Consider the following 18,622-nt stretch of genomic DNA (forward strand, 5'->3'; position numbering starts at 1 on the left):
AATAAACAAATAAATCTTATCTTAATATCCTTATAGGCATTTATATGACTCTTCTTTTATATTGAGGAAGATAAGTGAGACCAGTGTGATCACATCCTTTGATTCATTTTTTTTGTTTTGCACCAACCTTTTCAACAGATAATTCTAAAACCCCCTTTTTTTAGAGCTCTATTAAAAAGAAATTATGGGCATATGACTAAATATCATTATTTGTACACGCTGAATGTGAATAAAACAAAAATAGACGGGAAATCACTTTGTACTACCAATGCCAATGTCACGTATACGCCTAGTGGTACGATTTCATTTGTTGAACAAACATTCTACGTTTAAAAACAGGTGATGGCATACTTTTAGGCCATTTATGCTAAACAAATTTGCTTAAGACAAGCCCAAGCGCAAAAAATAAAAGGAAATCAAACACAAAATAACAAAACGTTCCCATTGATTAGATAAGATTGTATTAAATAATTTTGGGCCTTTGGGGCACACTAAACGAAATAAATATGCGGCCACGCTTTAATCAATAAAGTGATTTTATTGCGCCAAATAAAAACTACTATTAACTGCTTGATAAGATCAACCGAACGCCCTAACAACTTCCTCTACTTTCATTTTCTAAAGCACAATCAATACGGCTTATCTGGGAACTTAAACGATTATAATGAGCAAAATCACATCTATTGATAAAAACTAGTATTCCAATTCCATTCAAGAATTTTTCAGATTGTTGCGGTTAATTTGCAAACCTCATCAATGTAATCCATTTTTTATAAAAATCCACATCTATAAAGGCAATTTTATAAATCTTTTCTTATTATTGCACAAAGTTGCAATGTCCGAAAAAGTACACAAAGTTCTGATGAGATTGGTGCTCATCTATTATGCAGCTGTTCAAAATAATATGAATCATGATAAATATATGTACCTAGTACTCGTTAGTTAACCATTCTGAAAGTGTATGAATCATGAAAAATTTTTGTATTAAATGGTATTTGGCTGCACTGATATTGCTAGATTATTTATCGGAATTCTTTTGCGACCTTTAAAGACCACGCGATCAGACCACTCCAAAAATTTAGTTACTGTGCACTGGTAAAAAATCATACAAGCAAATGTTTTGAAAGAAAGTTAAGTATAAGTTTAAGACATTTAATTTTAACCAAGTCCTACTACTTAAAAATGTTTAGTTATGTTTTAAATGAAAGTACTTAAATAGAAGTCGACCTTATTTATGTTATCTCCCCGAAAATAAACCAAGATTATTACAAAATAATTTTTTTTTTAAATTTTAAAAACTTAAATCGATAATGGATTTTCTAATACATTTATTTTATTTCTTTGTTTATATCTTAGTGTATATATTTGCCAAGCACATAGGCAAAAACATAACAAAGCCACAAAAGGTCTAAAACTGATCGAGCTGATTAGAAGTGGATCCCACTGATTAGATTTCTGCATAAATTGGTAACCAAGCAATGATTTTGCTGGGATCCATAAGCGAGGAACCTCGTATGTTTGGACCGCTCTAATCAAACGTGTAATTTAAAATCAAGCATTTATCATGGGTTTACCCTAACAGCCATAAACCATTTAGAAGGGGTCTTAGTCCCGGTTCTCGGATCGAAGTAGAACGCATATAGTCGATGGCCATAAAAACACAAATTACCAATTACCGAAAATATTTTCGTACATCCTGAGGAAGTTAATACATTTCTAGTATTTCCCCGATGGACCCTTATCGTTCACGATCGGAGGAAATAAAGTTTTATGGGCCAGCCATATAGCCGGGAAAACTGGCCTGAACGAAACGCTCTGCTTTTCGCTGCTTTCCTGCTCTGCCCCCGCTTATCATTTGCGACTGGAAATGATAAAAAAGCCAGGTTAACATTATATTTTATTGGTAGTTCCCATTCAACCATCGTACGGTGCGATTCTTGGTTTTCATACGCTCTGATCCTCGCGAACAATACTTTTCTCGCTTAGAATCCTTTCGGTCGAAAAAAGGAAAAATGCGTCTGATTACGGTTAAATTTTTGCTGATGGCATTTTTCGCCTTCTCAACTATTTTGCCAGGTGGGAATTATTTATTCCATTATCTTAAAGTGCATCGTACAGCAGAATTGATGGAATAATGCAGTCTTAATTTAATGATTGATTAATCGCGTGTCAGATGTAGTAGAAATGGAATTTTCGTAGAATTTACTAACTTTTTCAGTTCGGTGAAAGAAAAGTAACTTGGCTCCTTATCAACTGTGTTGACAGCGAGTACCAGTCGAGAAATAGCGCCATGGCCAGTTCCATTATTGAAATTAGTTTTGTAGTCACCAACAGTTTTTAATAATCGCAATGGACAAGGTTCGAGCAGTAACTATACTTTAAAAAAGAATATATTTACAGGCACTAAAAAGACAGCAAAAAGAAAGCGTTTTAAAACGGTTTTTATATCCTTGTGTAATACGATATTAACAAAATTATATAATACTGAATTATTCAACATTAATAAGAAATGTCTTTTAGACCCCATCATAATTTAAATGCCTTTATTTGCTCTTAAAATTATATGAATTAGGGATAAGTTTATGTTGTATCCTTTTGAAAAACATATTTAAAAGTTTAAGCTCCAAAATTGAGTAATACATTTTACATGGATAACCGTTTTCACAACTAGTGTGTCTGATATTTTTAAATCGGGTGTTCCCCTTTTTTCACTATCTTGATCTATAAAATCTAAAGATTGCATCATGCCAGCGAACTGCGAACCCAAGCAAGCTTTATCGGTTGGTTAATTTTAAAATTGGGAACAGAACAATACAGTATATCCCATGATCCAGATTAAAATGGAATCACTCTTCGAGTTGAAAGATTATCTGATAAAGGGAAAACTCAAGTACGTTAACCTAAAAAGCGTAGAAAGTTGTCCGATTCGCTTGATGAGGCAACAGTGCCGATGTTATCTGGTATTTGATTTATCAATCAGACTTATTGCCTGCTCTCGAGCGACGAATTTTATCTCGTTCGGCCTTCGGCCCACCTGCCCATCACCCCCTCCCCCTACCACTGACTCACCTTTTACCCACTTTTTTTCCAGCGAATGCCCTGGAATGCTACAGTTGTGTAGGAGATGAATGCCATGTGGAAACGGTTCGGACGGTCTCTTGCACTCTTGATGGCTCTTCGGCATTTGTGTTGGAGACAAATGCCGCTTTGAATCGCTTTAGACGGTCTCTTCTTTCAGTGATGCCAAGAGCAGCAGAAGACGATACGGTAGGATCTGAAGAGCATACCATAAGCATCTACTGAATATATAATTTAATTTACATTTCTTTCGTAGGAATCCACACCCGCAGAATCTACAACGGACTCTTCGGCGGCTTCTTCTGCTACTGACTCTACAACCGTTTCGACCGCCACGGATTCTACAGAATCTTCAGCCACTGAATCTACAACGGAGTCTCCTGCTACGGACTCTACCACAACGGTTTCTCCAACCCCTTCTTCGACAGCTTCAGCCAGCACGGATTCTACAGCCACGGAATCTTCAACCAGTGAATCTACAACAGACTCTCCTGCTACTGACTCTACCACCCCGGATTCTTCATCCTCTTCCTCGACTGCTTCAGCCAGCACGGATTCTACAGTCACGGAATCTTCAACCACTGAATCTACAACAAATTCTCCTACTACTGACTCTACCACCACGGTTTCTTCTTCGACCACTTCTTACACTGACTCTACCACCACGGATTCCACAACTACGGATTCCACAACTACGGATTCTTCAACCACGGATTCTTCAACCACGGATTCTACAACCACGGATTCTACAGCCGCAGATTCTACAACAACTGATTCTACAAACTCTGATTCTACAACAGAACCTTCAACAGATTCTACAACTGACTCCACCACCACGGACTCAACAACCTCCTCTACAACCTCTTCTACAGCTTCTTCTACAGACACTGATTCTTCAAGCTCTTCCACTGAATCTACTACTGATGCTACCACCAATTCTTCTCCAGTGAGCTATAAGCTTGCCGCCTGCTACAGTATCTACAAAGACGGAGGTGAGTACACACAATAGACGCAAAGATTTGATTATTTTTGGCGCTCAAATGGATCGATCAGACTAAACCCAACATTTTCTTTGTGTCCCAAACAGTGATAAGCCGTGGCTGTGTTCAGGTGCCTGATGGACAAGGTGCCTGCGATGTTGTGAGAAAAGATCTCGAGGTTACAGCAGACTCTGACGATGAGTGTGATATCTGCTTGACAGATCGGTGCAATGGAAGCACTAGCCTGAAGGTCTCTCTAGGTGCCATGGTTCTGCTCTTGACGATGGGACTGAAAAACCTTCTCTAGGAGATGGTGGCAGATTATTATGTATTATGTATATATTTGTTAGTAATTTGTATCCGTGTTTAATTAATAAACTGTTGTCAAGAATAAAGTGACAATTTCCAAACATAATTTTGGTTTTCACGTATATGTTTTAATGGTCTTTAAAAAAGTAGATATAGGCAGTACCTCTAACAGCGTACAAAAGTGAATCTAGTTTAAAAAAGGGAATCTCCCCTTATTTAAGCAAAGAATATATTAGTCATTCTGTGTTATATTGACTCGATTTATTTATCGTTACTATTATGTGCCTGAAATTGACGATTTTTAAATTGATTGTTTTAATAATCGCACGACAGTTGTGAAAATGAAGTTTATGTTACTTAAAGTATTAAGCCATTTTACGTTGCCTAGAAAAAACAACTTTAGCCTGTTATCTAGTGTGTGGGCACACGTTTACTTTAAAGAATAAGCCCCAACCATTTTGAACGACGTTTTACCAATACCAACTTTATAAACAATAAGACTTCGATTTTATAGACCTTTCAGTTTGACAATCACTGGCTTGTGATTTGCATACTTCTAGGCTCTAAAAAAAATTAAACTCTTATCAAAATATCACATCATACGAATGAAAAAACTTCTTAACGAGGAAAGTTGCCGTGACGATAGTGCCCTCAACATATATCACATATATGTGAGGAACAAAATCCTCCAATAAAAAAATGAATGTGTATAATGTGTATATAAATAATTAATTTTATTGATTGATTTGTAGAAATGCCTGATGTCCAATAATCATATTTGTATCTATAGCGATACCTTTCGATTTATGAATCAAGAACTAGGCGTCCCTCCGCATAATTGGATCAACAAAAAATATACTTTAAATCTACATGAACACGATTCAAGTTTCATAAAATGCCAATGTATTATCCGATTAATAAATATAAAAGAAGTATAAACAGAGATAATATTTTATTTATAGGACTTAGTTCACATAATAACTTGGTCTCATGAGGAAAGACTGGGATTCTGGGAGGTTTCAAATGCCTGAAATGAAATTAGGAATATCAATATTCGTACACCCACTTAAAACTCAAGTAGAAACGAACCTTTTGTGCGACCTTCAGCAGACCCTCGTAGGTGGCGTGACCCGTCTGCTTGACCATGCCGTGGAACACCTTGGAGTCCGCCACCGTGAGCAGCTCGTAGGGCGTCCCGAACTCCACCGCCCTGCCGGCATCCATCACCAGCACCTTGTCCGAGTCCATGATGGTGTGCAGGCGATGGGCTATGGTCAGCACGGTGCACTCCTTGAACTTGTTGCGGATGGTGGTCTGGATGAGGCCGTCCGTCTGGGGATCCACGTTGGCCGTGGCCTCGTCCATCACCAGGATGCGGTTCTCGCGCAGGATGGCCCGCGCCAGGCAGACCAACTGGCGCTGACCCACGCTGAAGTTGGTGCCGCCCTCGGTGATCTTGCTCTGCAGGCCACTGGGAAGGTCCGCCACCACATCCTTCAGCTTCACCTCCTCCAGGGAGCGCCACAGCTTCTCGTCGCTGTACTCGTCGAAGGGATCCAGGTTGTAGCGCATCGTGCCGGAGAAGAGCACGGGCTCCTGGGGGATGATCGAGATCTTGCTGCGCAGGTCGTGCAGACCCATCCCACTGGTGTCCCGCTGGTCTATCAGCACGGATCCGTCGTTGTAGGACAGGCGGAAGAGGGCGTTGATCAGCGAGGACTTGCCCGCCCCAGTGCGTCCCACGATGCCCACCTTTTCCCTTGGTTTTATCACGAAGCTCAGGGACTTGAGCACATTCTCCGCCTTCGGATCGGGGGTGTAGCGCAGGCTCAGCTCGTCGAACACGATCTTTCCCTGCTCTGGCCAGGACTTGGGTGGCTTCTTATCGGCTGGTGCCTCCAACTCCCCTTCCGGCTCAATGTCCTCGTACTCAACCACCCGCTCCACGGCGGTCATCGTGTTCTCCAGCTCGGCGGATAGACGCATTCCCCACTGCACCATGCCCATCAGTGCCATGACCTGAAACAAGGATGTGTAAATCAAGGAAGAAAACTAATATCTGATGGCCCACCTGGGTTATGGCAAGACCCACGTCTCCTCCGTTCGCCGGAGGAAACAGGAAGAAACTGAGGATGACGATTCCTATGTAAAGCACACAGAAGCACTCCATCCAGTAACCATAGGCTTTCGATGTACTTAGGGATTTGAAAAGAGCAGAGCTGTGCATGTCCAGGTAATTGCCGAACTCAGTTTCCAGGACGGGCTGAGCCCCAAAGGCACGGATTGTGGACAAACCGTTTAGAGAAGCAGTCAAATGTGAGTATACAGGGGACCTGGCTTTAATAATATGTAACCTTTTGTGAAGAATTCTTCTGAAAACTTTTGGTAAACTTCTTACCTTCAGCTTCAACACGCTTCAAGTCCCTAGAGGTTTTAAGATAAAAGTTGCGCAGTTGACAGAAAATGATGGCCATAACTAGTGTTGGGGCTAGCAACAGAGGGTTAATAATGGCTACAATGACGATAATTGCAGTTATCCGAAGAATAACGTTTATCAGTTCCACCATCATCTCGGGAATCTGCTCGCTTACTTGGCTCATATCCTTCGAAAACTTATTCAAAATGCTTCCCAGTTCATTTGTGCTAAAGAAGTACATAGAGGCCCGTATAATCCTATTGAATATGGTATTGTGCAATCGAATAGATGCTTTCTTAGTCATGTTGAAAAACATTGTCGCAAACGACAAGGTCAATATAAGGGACAGTATTGTGATGAGCGTGTAAATGTATAAATCCATTGTGTCGGAGTCCGTATTTTGTCCACTTATTAAGACATTCGACTCCAGGGTTCCGAATTCTTCAGACACAGAAACGGTGCGATTCTTTTTGACCCTAATAATAATAGATAAACAATTAATAATAGGTACAAATCAATTTTTTCCTAAGAAAATTAAAACAAAATTAAACAAGAAAGGAAGTTAGCTTCGGCAAGCCGAAGCTTATATACCCTTGCAGCTATAATTATTAAATTTAAAAACAAAAAAAAATGATATTCCCAATAGTATAAGATAATATGTCAAAAAACACCGAAGCTATAATTTGTTTCATATTATTTTCCTACCAATTTTCCGATCGTTCCTATGGCAGCTATATTATATAGTCGTCCGATTTTGATAAAATTAAATTCGAAACTCAGAACTAATTAAAAAACGTTATTTCCAAGCGTAGGAGGTTATATGTTAAAAAACACCGAAGCTATAATTTGTTTCATATTATTTTCCTACCAATTTTGCGATCGTTCCTATGGCAGCTATATGACATAGTCGTCCGATTTTGATAAAATTTAATTCGAAATTCAGAACTAATTAAAAAATGTTATTTCCATGCGTTGGAGGTTATATGTTGAAAAACACCGAAGCTATAATTTTTTTCATATTATTTTTCCACAAATTTTCCGATCGTTCCTATGGCAGCTATATGATATAGTCGTCCGATTTCGATAAAATTTAATTCAAAATTCAAAATTATTTAAAAATTGTTATTTCCAAGCTTAGGAGTTTATATGCTAAAAAACACCGAAGATATAATTTTTTTTCATTTTTTTGTCCGATTATTCCTATGGGAGCTATAAGATATAGTTGTCCGATCCGGCTGGTTTCGACTTATATACTACCTGCAAAAGATATAAGACTTTTGGGAAAGTTTCAGCCCGATAGCTTTAAAACTGAGAGACTAGTTTGCGTAGAAACGGACGGACAGACGGACAGACGGACATGGCTAGATCGACTCGGCTAGTGATCCTGATCAAGAATATATATACTTTATGGGGTCGGAAACGTCTCCTTCACTGCGTTGCAAACTTCTGACTGAAATCAATATACCCTCTGCAAGGGTATAAAAAGATCGATTTTATATAATTAAATATTCAAAGCATTATTTAAAAAATAATTTATTCTAATACGGTTCAGTGATTTCAAAGATTTTTAGCTTTAGCTTTATGACTCATATTTTATTTGAGAAAATTGTAAAAATCAGGAAACGTAATAATCAAGTATAGATTATTATTTAAAAAGTGTTTTAAATATAAAATATTTGTTTTTTATTTGTTTTAATTTTTTTTTAGTTTTGAGTAATAAGAATCAAAAAATATTTTTTTTACCCGTTCCTCGTAGAGTAAAAGGGTATACTAGATTCGTCGGAAAGTATGTAACAGGCAGAAGGAAGCGTTTCCGACCCCATAAAGTATATATATTCTTGATCAGGATCACTAGCCGAGTCGATTTAGCCATGTCCGTCTGTCCGTCTGTCTGTCCGGATGAACGCTGAGATCTTGGAAACTATGAGAGCTAAGCTATTGAGATTTGGCGTGCAGATTCCTGAGCTTTTTACGCAGCGCAAGTTTATTTCAGTAGGGTGCCACGCCCACTCTTACGCCCACAAACCGCCCAAAACTGTGGATCCTACTGTTTTGATGCTAAAATAAAAATTTTAACTGAAATGTATTGTTCTCATCAATACCTATCGATAGACCCAAAAAAATATGTGCCACGCCCACTTTTACGCCCACAAACCGCCGACAAACTTCAAAAAATCGTAAATATGAACGTGGATATCTCGGAAACGGGATCTCAAATTTAGATTCCGTAGCCTTGTGCGCAGCGCAAGTTTGTTACGCGAATATGCCACGCCCACTCTAACGCCCACAAACCGCCCAAGCCTGTGGCGCCCACAATTTTGAAGCTAGATACAAAATTTTAACTGAACTGTATTGGTCTCGTCAATACCTATCGATTGACTATAGCGTTCTTCCTTGTTTTTTTTTTTATTCCGCGAATTCTTAGGAACAAGAGGATTTTCTTGTTCAGATTTTTCAATAGATTCACTGATTGATTAAAAATTACGAAGTGTTTGGTTATTGACTTAACAGTAATTGAGGAAGGAGTCGCCCCACGTAACCACGCCCTGCGCCAGCACAGAGCCGCCCATCATGACGAGGAAAGCGAAAGGTCCACCGCACGCCTGGAAGTACTTCAGGTACAATCCAAGACCGATGCGACCCGACTTTTGATGCTCCTTAATGATCTTCTCCGGGCACAAATCTGCGACGGACTGCACCGATTTCAAGCTGTCGCGGCGCACTTCGTCATGGTTTTTAATTTTCAGACGGGTTCGCTCCTCCTCCACATCATCGTCCTTTTCTCCGATTATGTTGACAAAGTCGACTCCAGACTTGAGGAGCGATTCGTAGGTGCCCACAGCACTCACCTGTCCCTTGTCCAGGATCACAATCTGATCGGCGAGCTGCAGGAACTGCTGCTGATGGGTGACCAGGACTACGGTGCTCCCACGCAGATAGCCACAAATGCACTGCTCGAAGAGATGGCGGGCCACATTGGTGTCCACCGCACTCAGCGGATCGTCCAGTAGGTAAATGGAGGCTTCCCGGTAGACAGCCCTAGCCAAACCGATCCTTGCCCTTTGGCCACCAGACAGGGCAGCTCCACGTTCTCCAACTATGGTCTTGTCTTTCAACGGAAGTATTTCGAAATCCCGCTCCAGGGCACACTTTTGAACCACCTTGGCGTACCGCCGGCGATCCATGGGCTGGCCAAAGAGAATATTTTGACGAACCGTGCCCGAAAAGAGCCACGGCTCTTGGGAGGAGTAGGAAATGGAGCCATTCACCTTGACCCGGCCGAACTCGGCCTTTAGCTCACCGAGTATGGCCTGGATAAGACTGGATTTACCAGATCCCGTGGAACCCAAGATCACCACTATAGACGCTGGCTGAATTTGAAGATTTAGACCACTGAGTGTGTAATCGGGGGAGTCGGGTTCCCATTTGGCCTTCAGTTCAGTGATGGAGATGGCAGACTCTGGGAGAATGATCTCTGGATCAATTACCTTTTGGGATGGAGGTAAAAGCTTTTCCTCCTCTTCCCCAGCAAGGCTAAGATCCTCGATCTTTTCCAACTCCATAACCTCCTCCAGTTCCAAAAACTTCTCCACACGCTTAATGGAAACCAGGATCTGCGCCGTATAGTTGATGGCAATAGGAAAAAACATGGTCATGGGGATTTTCAGAGCATTATAAAAGGCAGTGATCAGAAAGGCCTTTTCCGGTGTAAGGAAATGTCCCAGGAAAACGTAGCCAGCCAAACTGAAGAAGATGGAGACGCGAGAGAGGGTTACTTTGCAGACAAGATGGAAGCTACTTATGTATTGTCCCTTGCGGATGCCGTTCATCTCCTTCTGGCGAATATATTCCACCATTTTTTGAAAGGGCAGCTCCCAGGCGTACATCTTGAGCACCTGGATGCCTGAGATGATTTCATTGATCATCCGTATACGGTTGTCCGTCCGTTTGGCGACCCTCAGCTGCAGCACCGCCGTCATCTTTCCCAGAAACATCTGAAGGGGTATCAAGAGGAGCATAAAGATCACCCCAAACAAACCAGCAATTCCAATCTGTGGAGGGAAAACGATGGAAAACTATGAAAAACGATGGATATCACAAAATGTAAAAATGTATAACATTATGATATAATAAACGTAGCTGAAGGCCACAGTAGCTATAGCTGCAATAAGAAACATAGGTTATAGGTCATTTTCAATTGCCTTTTAACCTGAGAATAAATAAATATATAAATAAAGATGGATATCAATGAACAACGATGGATAACGAAGAATAACGACTTTGGGCTTTCGGAATAGTTCATCTGCTCACCTCCTGGTACATCATGTAGGTAACCAACGCAGTTTGCAGTGGCCCTACCCAAAGGTAATGTATACACAGGGCATTATTGTCCAAACGAGAGAGGTCGTTCGAAATCAGGTTGATCACATGCCCGGACATGGTGTTGCCCAGTGCCCTTTTGCTAAGACGCAGGGCCTTGCGGTAGACCAAGCTGCTTAAAGCCACGCGAATCTTGAAGACTGAAACAAGAAGACTAGTCTTCAGATTTTAGATTCAGACTGGCAGATACTCACACACAAGTTGCACGGTGAACATGGCAGGAACTATGATAATTACGCTGAGGGCGTTACTTATGATCAAAGCGCACGCGTAGTAAGACCCCATATCAACAGATTCTGAACGGTGTCCGAAGTACGAAATAAGCTTTACCAGAAGGATAGGCTTAAAAGATTCCAATCCCAGCTCCACCAGGAAAACAAGCAGACCGGGCAATCCTATTTGCCAACCAAATACCCGAAGCAGAGCTCTCAGCAGTTTTAGCTTTTTCTGGCCATTTCTTTGTTCTCGGTCCCACGAGGCCCACAACTTGGTGCCCAGATTATCTGAAAAAGTTAATAATTTAAATTATGTTTTTAAAAACATGTCGTGTGCGATATCTTTTTTTTTTTCTTATTGGGAGTTTTCTTTGCACTTATATAAAACCATACCCGACTTATGTTCCTTCAAGGGTCTGTAAATATCCTTTGCGTCTAATGTTTTTTTATTGCCCTTATTAAAGATGGGCATTGTATACCTATATTAACAAAACAATACAATAATAATAATATCAAATTACTAGGTTCACTTTCTTACCAATAACATGATGAAGAAATAAAATTCGACCACTCTCGAGGATTATCCGGCAGATCTTCAGTTTTCTCGGACTGCATTTTAGCTACCACTAAATAAAAATAAAACTGAGTTACCACTAAATAAAACTAAAACTGAGTTAAATAAATAAAACGCTTAATCATATCTCCTTATATGATTAAGATTAGCACACACTTCTTATATGCCACGAGCATGCTTTATCGCTCAAGGATTTCGAGAAAAATTTCTTAAAAGCCGAAAATAATATTCGAATGGATTTATTTTATTAACGCCATTTAATTTTTAGTATATCCTTCCAAAAATTTATTTTTCGACCGAAGTTAAGTTGAGATAGAGATCAATAAATAGTGCCTAATTGGCTTATAGTATGCTGAACAATACGGTTCTTAAAATATAAGCAAACTTTAGCTTATAAGTTTTCAACCCTGATAACATTTTTTAAATAAAAAAAATTATTTTCAAAACGATCATTTGTTGATTGTTATAGTCACTTCAGAACTACCTCTTGTGACAACTTCCTCCCAACCAAAGATCAGTTCCGAACGAATGCTTATGCACGTGGCGTTTTAAATTTTTGGATTGGAAGGATAGCACATTAGTTTAATTACCCTACACACGTCTGATCCCCGAAGTGTGATGAACGCGACTGATGAGACGTAATTCAGGCTATCAGATCACAGCTACGATTTCGCCACACATAAGTGAGATAACAGTAACTTATCAGCTCCATGGAAACAGTATGCTTAATTACCCCAACATTAACATAGGCCTATTAATAAAAGCCTCAGTTAGATAAAATATACCATAGTAAGTTTAAGCACATTAGAATCCAGGCATATTAATGTGCTTCTCTACTTTCTTTGGGTAAACAAAAAGATTTTGTCTAGGGTTTTTAAGGTTGTTAGATAAGATACCAAAAAAAATAGTTAGGATAGTAAAGTTAAAAATAATATGGAACCACCTAACACGAAAACAAAGTTATTTAATTTTACATTTTTATAAACGATAAATATTTTATTTTTTGTTACCCTGGTTTAAGATTTAATATAATCTTATCGAAATTAATCCTGAGCTAGACGTAACTCCCCAATTAAAATCAAGTTTACCGTTTTCAATGTTTATTGGTAAACAGATATACTCAATTCAATATTTTACATTTTTAGATATTTGTAGATTGCATAAAAAATAGAATCTGTAATATTGTTTGCACCTAATTATATTAAATAAAAAATATCCTACGAGTAAACAGAGAAAATATTTTATTTATTTTTAAAGGCACTTCTTTGCACTTAGTGAAAGTTAAATAAATACAAATAGTAAATTAGGCAACGCAATCCTATACAATTCTTGAGTTATATAAAGTATTCACATACATACGGACAAACATATTTACATTCACACGAATTAACACATTCAAAAATATTAACATTAGTTAAATTAGCTATAAAGATTCGGTGACAAGAACCTCGGCACAATTTTAAGCACTTAGTTCACATAATAACTTGGTCTCATGAGGAAAGACTGGGATTCTGGGAGGATTCAAATGCCTGAAATGGAATTAAGAATATTAATATTTGTACACCCACTTATGTAGAAACGAACCTTTTGTGCGACCTTCAGCAGACCCTCGTAGGTGGCGTGACCCGTCTGCTTGACCATGCCGTGGAACACCTTGGAGTCCGCCACCGTGAGCAGCTCGTAGGGCGTCCCGAACTCCACCGCCCTGCCGGCATCCATCACCAGCACCTTGTCCGAGTCCATGATGGTGTGCAGGCGATGGGCTATGGTCAGCACGGTGCACTCCTTGAACTTGTTGCGGATGGTGGTCTGGATGAGGCCGTCCGTCTGGGGATCCACGTTGGCCGTGGCCTCGTCCATCACCAGGATGCGGTTCTCGCGCAGGATGGCCCGCGCCAGGCAGACCAACTGGCGCTGACCCACGCTGAAGTTGGTCCCTCCCTCGGTGATCTTGCTCTGCAGCCCACTGGGAAGGTCCGCCACCACATCCTTCAGCTTCACCTCCTCCAGGGAGCGCCACAGCTTCTCGTCGCTGTACTCGTCGAAGGGATCCAGGTTGTAGCGCATCGTGCCGGAGAAGAGCACGGGCTCCTGGGGGATGATCGAGATCTTGCTGCGCAGGTCGTGCAGACCCATCCCACTGGTGTCCCGCTGGTCTATCAGCACGGATCCGTCGTTGTAGGACAGTCGGAAGAGGGCGTTGATCAGCGAGGACTTGCCCGCCCCAGTGCGTCCCACGATGCCCACCTTTTCCCTTGGTTTTATCACGAAGCTCAGGGACTTGAGCACATTCTCCGCCTTTGGATCGGGGTTGTAGCGCAGGCTCAGCTCGTCGAACACGATCTTTCCCTGCTCTGGCCAGGACTTGGGTGGCTTCTTATCAGCTGGCGCCTCCAACTCCCCCTCCGGCTCAATGTCCTCGTACTCAACCACGCGCTCCACGGCGGTCATTGTGTTCTCCAGCTCGGCGGATAGTCGCATTCCCCACTGCACCATGCCCATCAGTGCCATGACCTGAAACAAGGATGTGTAAATCAAGGAAGAAAACTAATATCTGATGGCTCACCTGGGTTATGGCAAGACCCACGTCTCCTCCGTTCGCCGGAGGAAACTGGAAGAAACTGAGGATGACGATTCCTATGTAAAGCACACAGAAGCATTCCATCCAGTAACCATAGGCTTTCGATGTACTTAGGGACATGAAAAGAGCAGAGCTGTGCATGTCCAGGTAATTGCCGAACTCAGTTTCCAGGACGGGCTGAGCCCCAAAGGCACGGATTGTGGACAAACCGTTTAGAGAAGCAGTCAAATGTGAGTATACAGGGGACCTGGCTTTAATAATATGTAACCTTTTGTGAAGAATTCTTCTGAAAACTTTTGGTAAACTTCTTACCTTCAGCTTCAACACGCTTCAAGTCCCTAGAGGTTTTAAGATAAAAGTTGCGCAGTTGACAGAAAATGATGGCCATAACTAGTGTTGGGGCTAGCAACAGAGGGTTAATAATGGCTACAATGACGATAATTGCAGTTATCCGAAGAATAACGTTTATCAGTTCCACCATCATCTCGGGAATCTGCTCGCTTACTTGGCTCATATCCTTCGAAAACTTATTCAAAATGCTTCCCAGTTCATTTGTGCTAAAGAAGTACATAGAGGCCCGTATAATCCTATTGAATATGGTATTGTGCAATCGAATAGATGCTTTCTTAGTCATGTTGAAAAACATTGTCGCAAACGACAAGGTCAATATAAGGGACAGTATTGTGATGAGCGTGTAAATGTATAAATCCATTGTGTCGGAGTCCGTATTTTGTCCACTTATTAAGACATTCGACTCCAGGGTTCCGAATTCTTCAGACACAGAAACGGTGCGATTCTTTTTGACCCTAATAATAATATATAAACAATTAATAATAGGTACAAATCATATTTTTCCTAAGAAAATTAAAACGAAATTAAAAATGATCAATTTTATATAATTAAATATTCTAAGCATTATTTAAAAAAAAATGTATTCTAATACGGTTCAGTGATTTCAAAGATTTTTAGCTTTAGCTTTATGACTCATATTTTATTTGAGAAAATTGTAAAAATCAGGAAACGTAATAATCAAGTATAGATTATTATTTAAAAAGTGTTTTAAAAATAAAATAATTGTTTTTTATTTGTTTTAATTATTTTTTAGTTTTGAGCAATAAGAATCAAAAAAATTTTTTTTTTTTTTTCCACGAATTCTTAAGAACAAGAGGATTTTCTTGTTCAGATTTTTGGATAGATTCACTAATTGATTAAAAACTACGAAGTGTTTGGTTTTTGACTTACCAGTAATTGAGGAAGGAGTCGCCCCACGTAACCACGCCCTGTGCCAGCACAGAGCCGCCCATCATGACAAGGAAAGCGAAAGGTCCACCGCACGCCTGGAAGTACTTCAGGTACAATCCAAGACCGATGCGACCCGACTTTTGATGCTCCTTAATGATCTTCTCCGGGCACAAATCTGCGACGGACTGCACCGATTTCAAGCTGTCGCGGCGCACTTCGTCATGGTTTTTAATTTCCAGACGGGTTCGCTCCTCCTCCACATCATCGTCCTTTTCTCCGATTATGTTGACAAAGTCGACTCCAGACTTGAGGAGCGATTCGTAGGTGCCCACAGCACTCACCTGTCCCTTGTCCAGGATCACAATCTGATCGGCGAGCTGCAGGAACTGCTGCTGATGGGTGACCAGGACTACGGTGCTCCCACGCAGATAGCCACAAATGCACTGCTCGAAGAGATGGCGGGCCACATTGGTGTCCACCGCACTCAGCGGATCGTCCAGTAGGTAAATGGAGGCTTCCCGGTAGACAGCCCTAGCCAAACCGATCCTTGCCCTTTGGCCACCAGACAGGGCAGCTCCACGTTCTCCAACTATGGTCTTGTCTTTCAACGGAAGTATTTCGAAATCCCGCTCCAGGGCACACTTTTGAACCACCTTGGCGTACCGCCGGCGATCCATGGGCTGGCCAAAGAGAATATTTTGACGAACCGTGCCCGAAAAGAGCCACGGCTCTTGGGAGGAGTAGGAAATGGAGCCATTCACCTTGACCCGGCCGAACTCGGCCTTTAGCTCACCGAGTATGGCCTGGATAAGACTGGATTTACCAGATCCCGTGGAACCCAAGATCACCACTATAGACGCTGGCTGAATTTGAAGATTTAGACCACTGAGTGTGTAATCGGGGGAGTCGGGTTCCCATTTGGCCTTCAGTTCAGTGATGGAGATGGCAGACTCTGGGAGAATGATCTCTGGATCAATTACCTTTTGGGATGGAGGTAAAAGCTTTTCCTCCTCTTCCCCAGCAAGGCTAAGATCCTCGATCTTTTCCAACTCCATAACCTCCTCCAGTTCCAAAAACTTCTCCACACGCTTAATGGAAACCAGGATCTGCGCCGTATAGTTGATGGCAATAGGAAAAAACATGGTCATGGGGATTTTCAGAGCATTATAAAAGGCAGTGATCAGAAAGGCCTTTTCCGGTGTAAGGAAATGTCCCAGGAAAACGTAGCCAGCCAAACTGAAGAAGATGGAGACACGCGAGAGGGTTACTTTGCAGACAAGATGGAAGCTACTTATGTATTGCCCCTTGCGGATGCCGTTCATCTCCTTCTGGCGAACATATTCCACCATTTTTTGAAAGGGCAGCTCCCAGGCGTACATCTTGAGCACCTGGATGCCTGAGATGATTTCATTGATCATCCGTATACGGTTGTCCGTCCGTTTGGCGACCCTCAGCTGCAGCACCGCCGTCATCTTTCCCAGAAACATCTGAAGGGGTATCAAGAGGAGCATAAAGATCACCCCAAACAAACCAGCAATTCCAATCTGTGGAGGGAAAACGATGGAAAACGATGAAAAACGATGGAAAACGATGGATATCACAAAATGTGAAAATGAAAATAATTATTATATAATAAACGTAGCTGAAGGCCACAGTAGCTATAGCTGCAATAAGAAACATAGGTTATAGGTAATTTTCAATTGCCTTTTAACCTGAGAATAAATAAATAAATAAATAAAGATGGATAACAATGAACAACGATTTCGGAATAGTTCATCTGCTCACCTCCTGGTACATCATGTAGGTAACCAACGCAGTTTGCAGTGGCCCTACCCAAAGGTAATGTATAAAATGGGCATTATTTTCCAAACGAGAGATGTCGTTCGAAATCAGGTTGATCACATGCCCGGACATGGTGTTGCCCAGTGCCCGTTTGCTAAGACGCAGGGCCTTGCGGTAGACCAAACTGCTTAAAGCCACGCGAATCTTGAAGACTGAAACAAGAAGACTAGTCTTCAGATTTTAGACTCAAACTGGCAGATACTCACACACAAGTTGCAAGGTGAACATGGCAGGAACTATGATAATTACGCTGAGGGCGTTACTTATGATCAAAGCGCCCGCATAGTAAGACCCCATATCAACGGATTCTGAACGGTGTCCGAAGTACGAAATAAGCTTTACCAGATAGATAGGCTTAAAAGATTCCAATCCCAGCTCCACCAGGAAAACAAGCAGACCGGGCAATCCTAATTGCCAACCAAATACCCGAAGCAGAGCTCTTAGCAGTTTTGGCTTTTTCTGGCCATTTCTTTGTTCTCGGTCCCACGAGGACCACAACTTGGTGCCAAGAGTATCTGAAAAAGTTCATAATTTAAATAATGTTTTTAAAAACATAACTTTTTCTTTCTTATCAGGAGATTTCATTGCACTTATATAAAACCATACCCGACTTATGTTCCTTCAAGGGTTTGTAAATATCGTTTGCGTGTAATGTTTTTTTATTGCCCTTATTAAAGATGGGCATGGTATACCTATATTAACAATTCAATAGAATAATAATAATATCAAATTACTAGGTTCACTTTCTTACCAATAACATGATGAAGAAATAAAATTCGACCACTCTCGAGGATTCTCCGGCAGATCTTCAGTTTTCTCGGACTGCATTTTAGCTACCACTAAATAAAACTAAAACTGAGTTACCACTAAATAAAACTAAAACTGAGTTAAATAAATAAAAAGCTTAATCATATCTTCTTATATGATTAAGATTAGCACACACTTCTTATATGCCACGAGCATGCTTTATCAAGGATTTCGAGAAAAATTTCTTAAAAGCCGGAA

At 40.9% G+C, this 18,622-nt stretch overlaps 3 protein-coding genes across 3 annotated transcripts; 1 reads left to right on the top strand and 2 right to left on the bottom strand.

The window, feature by feature from the left end:
* Positions 1–1,918: 1,918 nt before the first annotated feature.
* Positions 1,919–4,439, top strand: LOC119547326 (uncharacterized protein DDB_G0271670). Its single transcript, XM_037854127.1, has 4 exons — positions 1,919–2,076; positions 3,092–3,267; positions 3,335–4,070; positions 4,166–4,439. Exons 1-4 carry the CDS (start codon positions 2,013–2,015, stop codon positions 4,363–4,365), a joined length of 1,176 nt encoding a protein of 391 aa, XP_037710055.1. The 5' UTR covers positions 1,919–2,012; the 3' UTR covers positions 4,366–4,439.
* An 891-nt stretch (positions 4,440–5,330) lies between these two features.
* Positions 5,331–11,993, bottom strand: LOC119546657 (probable multidrug resistance-associated protein lethal(2)03659). The gene is made up of 9 exons (XM_037853112.1): positions 11,917–11,993; positions 11,772–11,857; positions 11,358–11,666; positions 11,095–11,303; positions 9,293–10,835; positions 6,766–7,260; positions 6,439–6,704; positions 5,457–6,386; positions 5,331–5,394 (listed from the first exon to the last, which is right to left on the bottom strand). Exons 1-9 carry the CDS (start codon positions 11,991–11,993, stop codon positions 5,356–5,358), a joined length of 3,954 nt encoding a protein of 1,317 aa, XP_037709040.1. The 3' UTR covers positions 5,331–5,355.
* A 1,183-nt stretch (positions 11,994–13,176) lies between these two features.
* LOC119546786 (probable multidrug resistance-associated protein lethal(2)03659) lies at positions 13,177–18,445 on the bottom strand. Its single transcript, XM_037853343.1, has 9 exons — positions 18,369–18,445; positions 18,224–18,309; positions 17,824–18,132; positions 17,561–17,769; positions 15,776–17,319; positions 14,846–15,339; positions 14,519–14,784; positions 13,537–14,466; positions 13,177–13,481 (listed from the first exon to the last, which is right to left on the bottom strand). The coding sequence occupies exons 1-9, from the start codon at positions 18,443–18,445 to the stop codon at positions 13,443–13,445; spliced, it is 3,954 nt and encodes a 1,317-aa protein (XP_037709271.1). The 3' UTR covers positions 13,177–13,442.
* Positions 18,446–18,622: the final 177 nt, after the last annotated feature.

Source organism: Drosophila subpulchrella, chromosome 2L (assembly GCF_014743375.2).
Source record: "Drosophila subpulchrella strain 33 F10 #4 breed RU33 chromosome 2L, RU_Dsub_v1.1 Primary Assembly, whole genome shotgun sequence".
Classification (NCBI taxonomy): Eukaryota; Metazoa; Arthropoda; class Insecta; order Diptera; family Drosophilidae; genus Drosophila; species Drosophila subpulchrella.

Excerpts from the sequence above, each read along its gene's own strand:
- LOC119547326 (XM_037854127.1), top strand. The coding sequence starts at position 2,013 with ATGCGTCTGATTACGGTTAAATTTTTGCTGATGGCATTTTTCGCCTTC. Across the intron at positions 3,268-3,334 it reads GAGCAGCAGAAGACGATACG|GAATCCACACCCGCAGAATC; the intron begins GTAGGATCTGAA and ends TTTCTTTCGTAG. Across the intron at positions 4,071-4,165 it reads CAGTATCTACAAAGACGGAG|TGATAAGCCGTGGCTGTGTT; the intron begins GTGAGTACACAC and ends TGTCCCAAACAG.
- LOC119546657 (XM_037853112.1), bottom strand. The coding sequence starts at position 11,993 with ATGCAGTCCGAGAAAACTGAAGATCTGCCGGATAATCCTCGAGAGTGG. Across the intron at positions 11,858-11,916 it reads ATTTCTTCATCATGTTATTG|GTATACAATGCCCATCTTTA; the intron begins GTAAGAAAGTGA and ends TTGTTAATATAG. Across the intron at positions 11,304-11,357 it reads GTTCACCGTGCAACTTGTGT|TCTTCAAGATTCGCGTGGCT; the intron begins GTGAGTATCTGC and ends TTCTTGTTTCAG.
- LOC119546786 (XM_037853343.1), bottom strand. The coding sequence starts at position 18,445 with ATGCAGTCCGAGAAAACTGAAGATCTGCCGGAGAATCCTCGAGAGTGG. Across the intron at positions 17,770-17,823 it reads GTTCACCTTGCAACTTGTGT|TCTTCAAGATTCGCGTGGCT; the intron begins GTGAGTATCTGC and ends TTCTTGTTTCAG. Across the intron at positions 17,320-17,560 it reads CCTACATGATGTACCAGGAG|ATTGGAATTGCTGGTTTGTT; the intron begins GTGAGCAGATGA and ends TTCCCTCCACAG.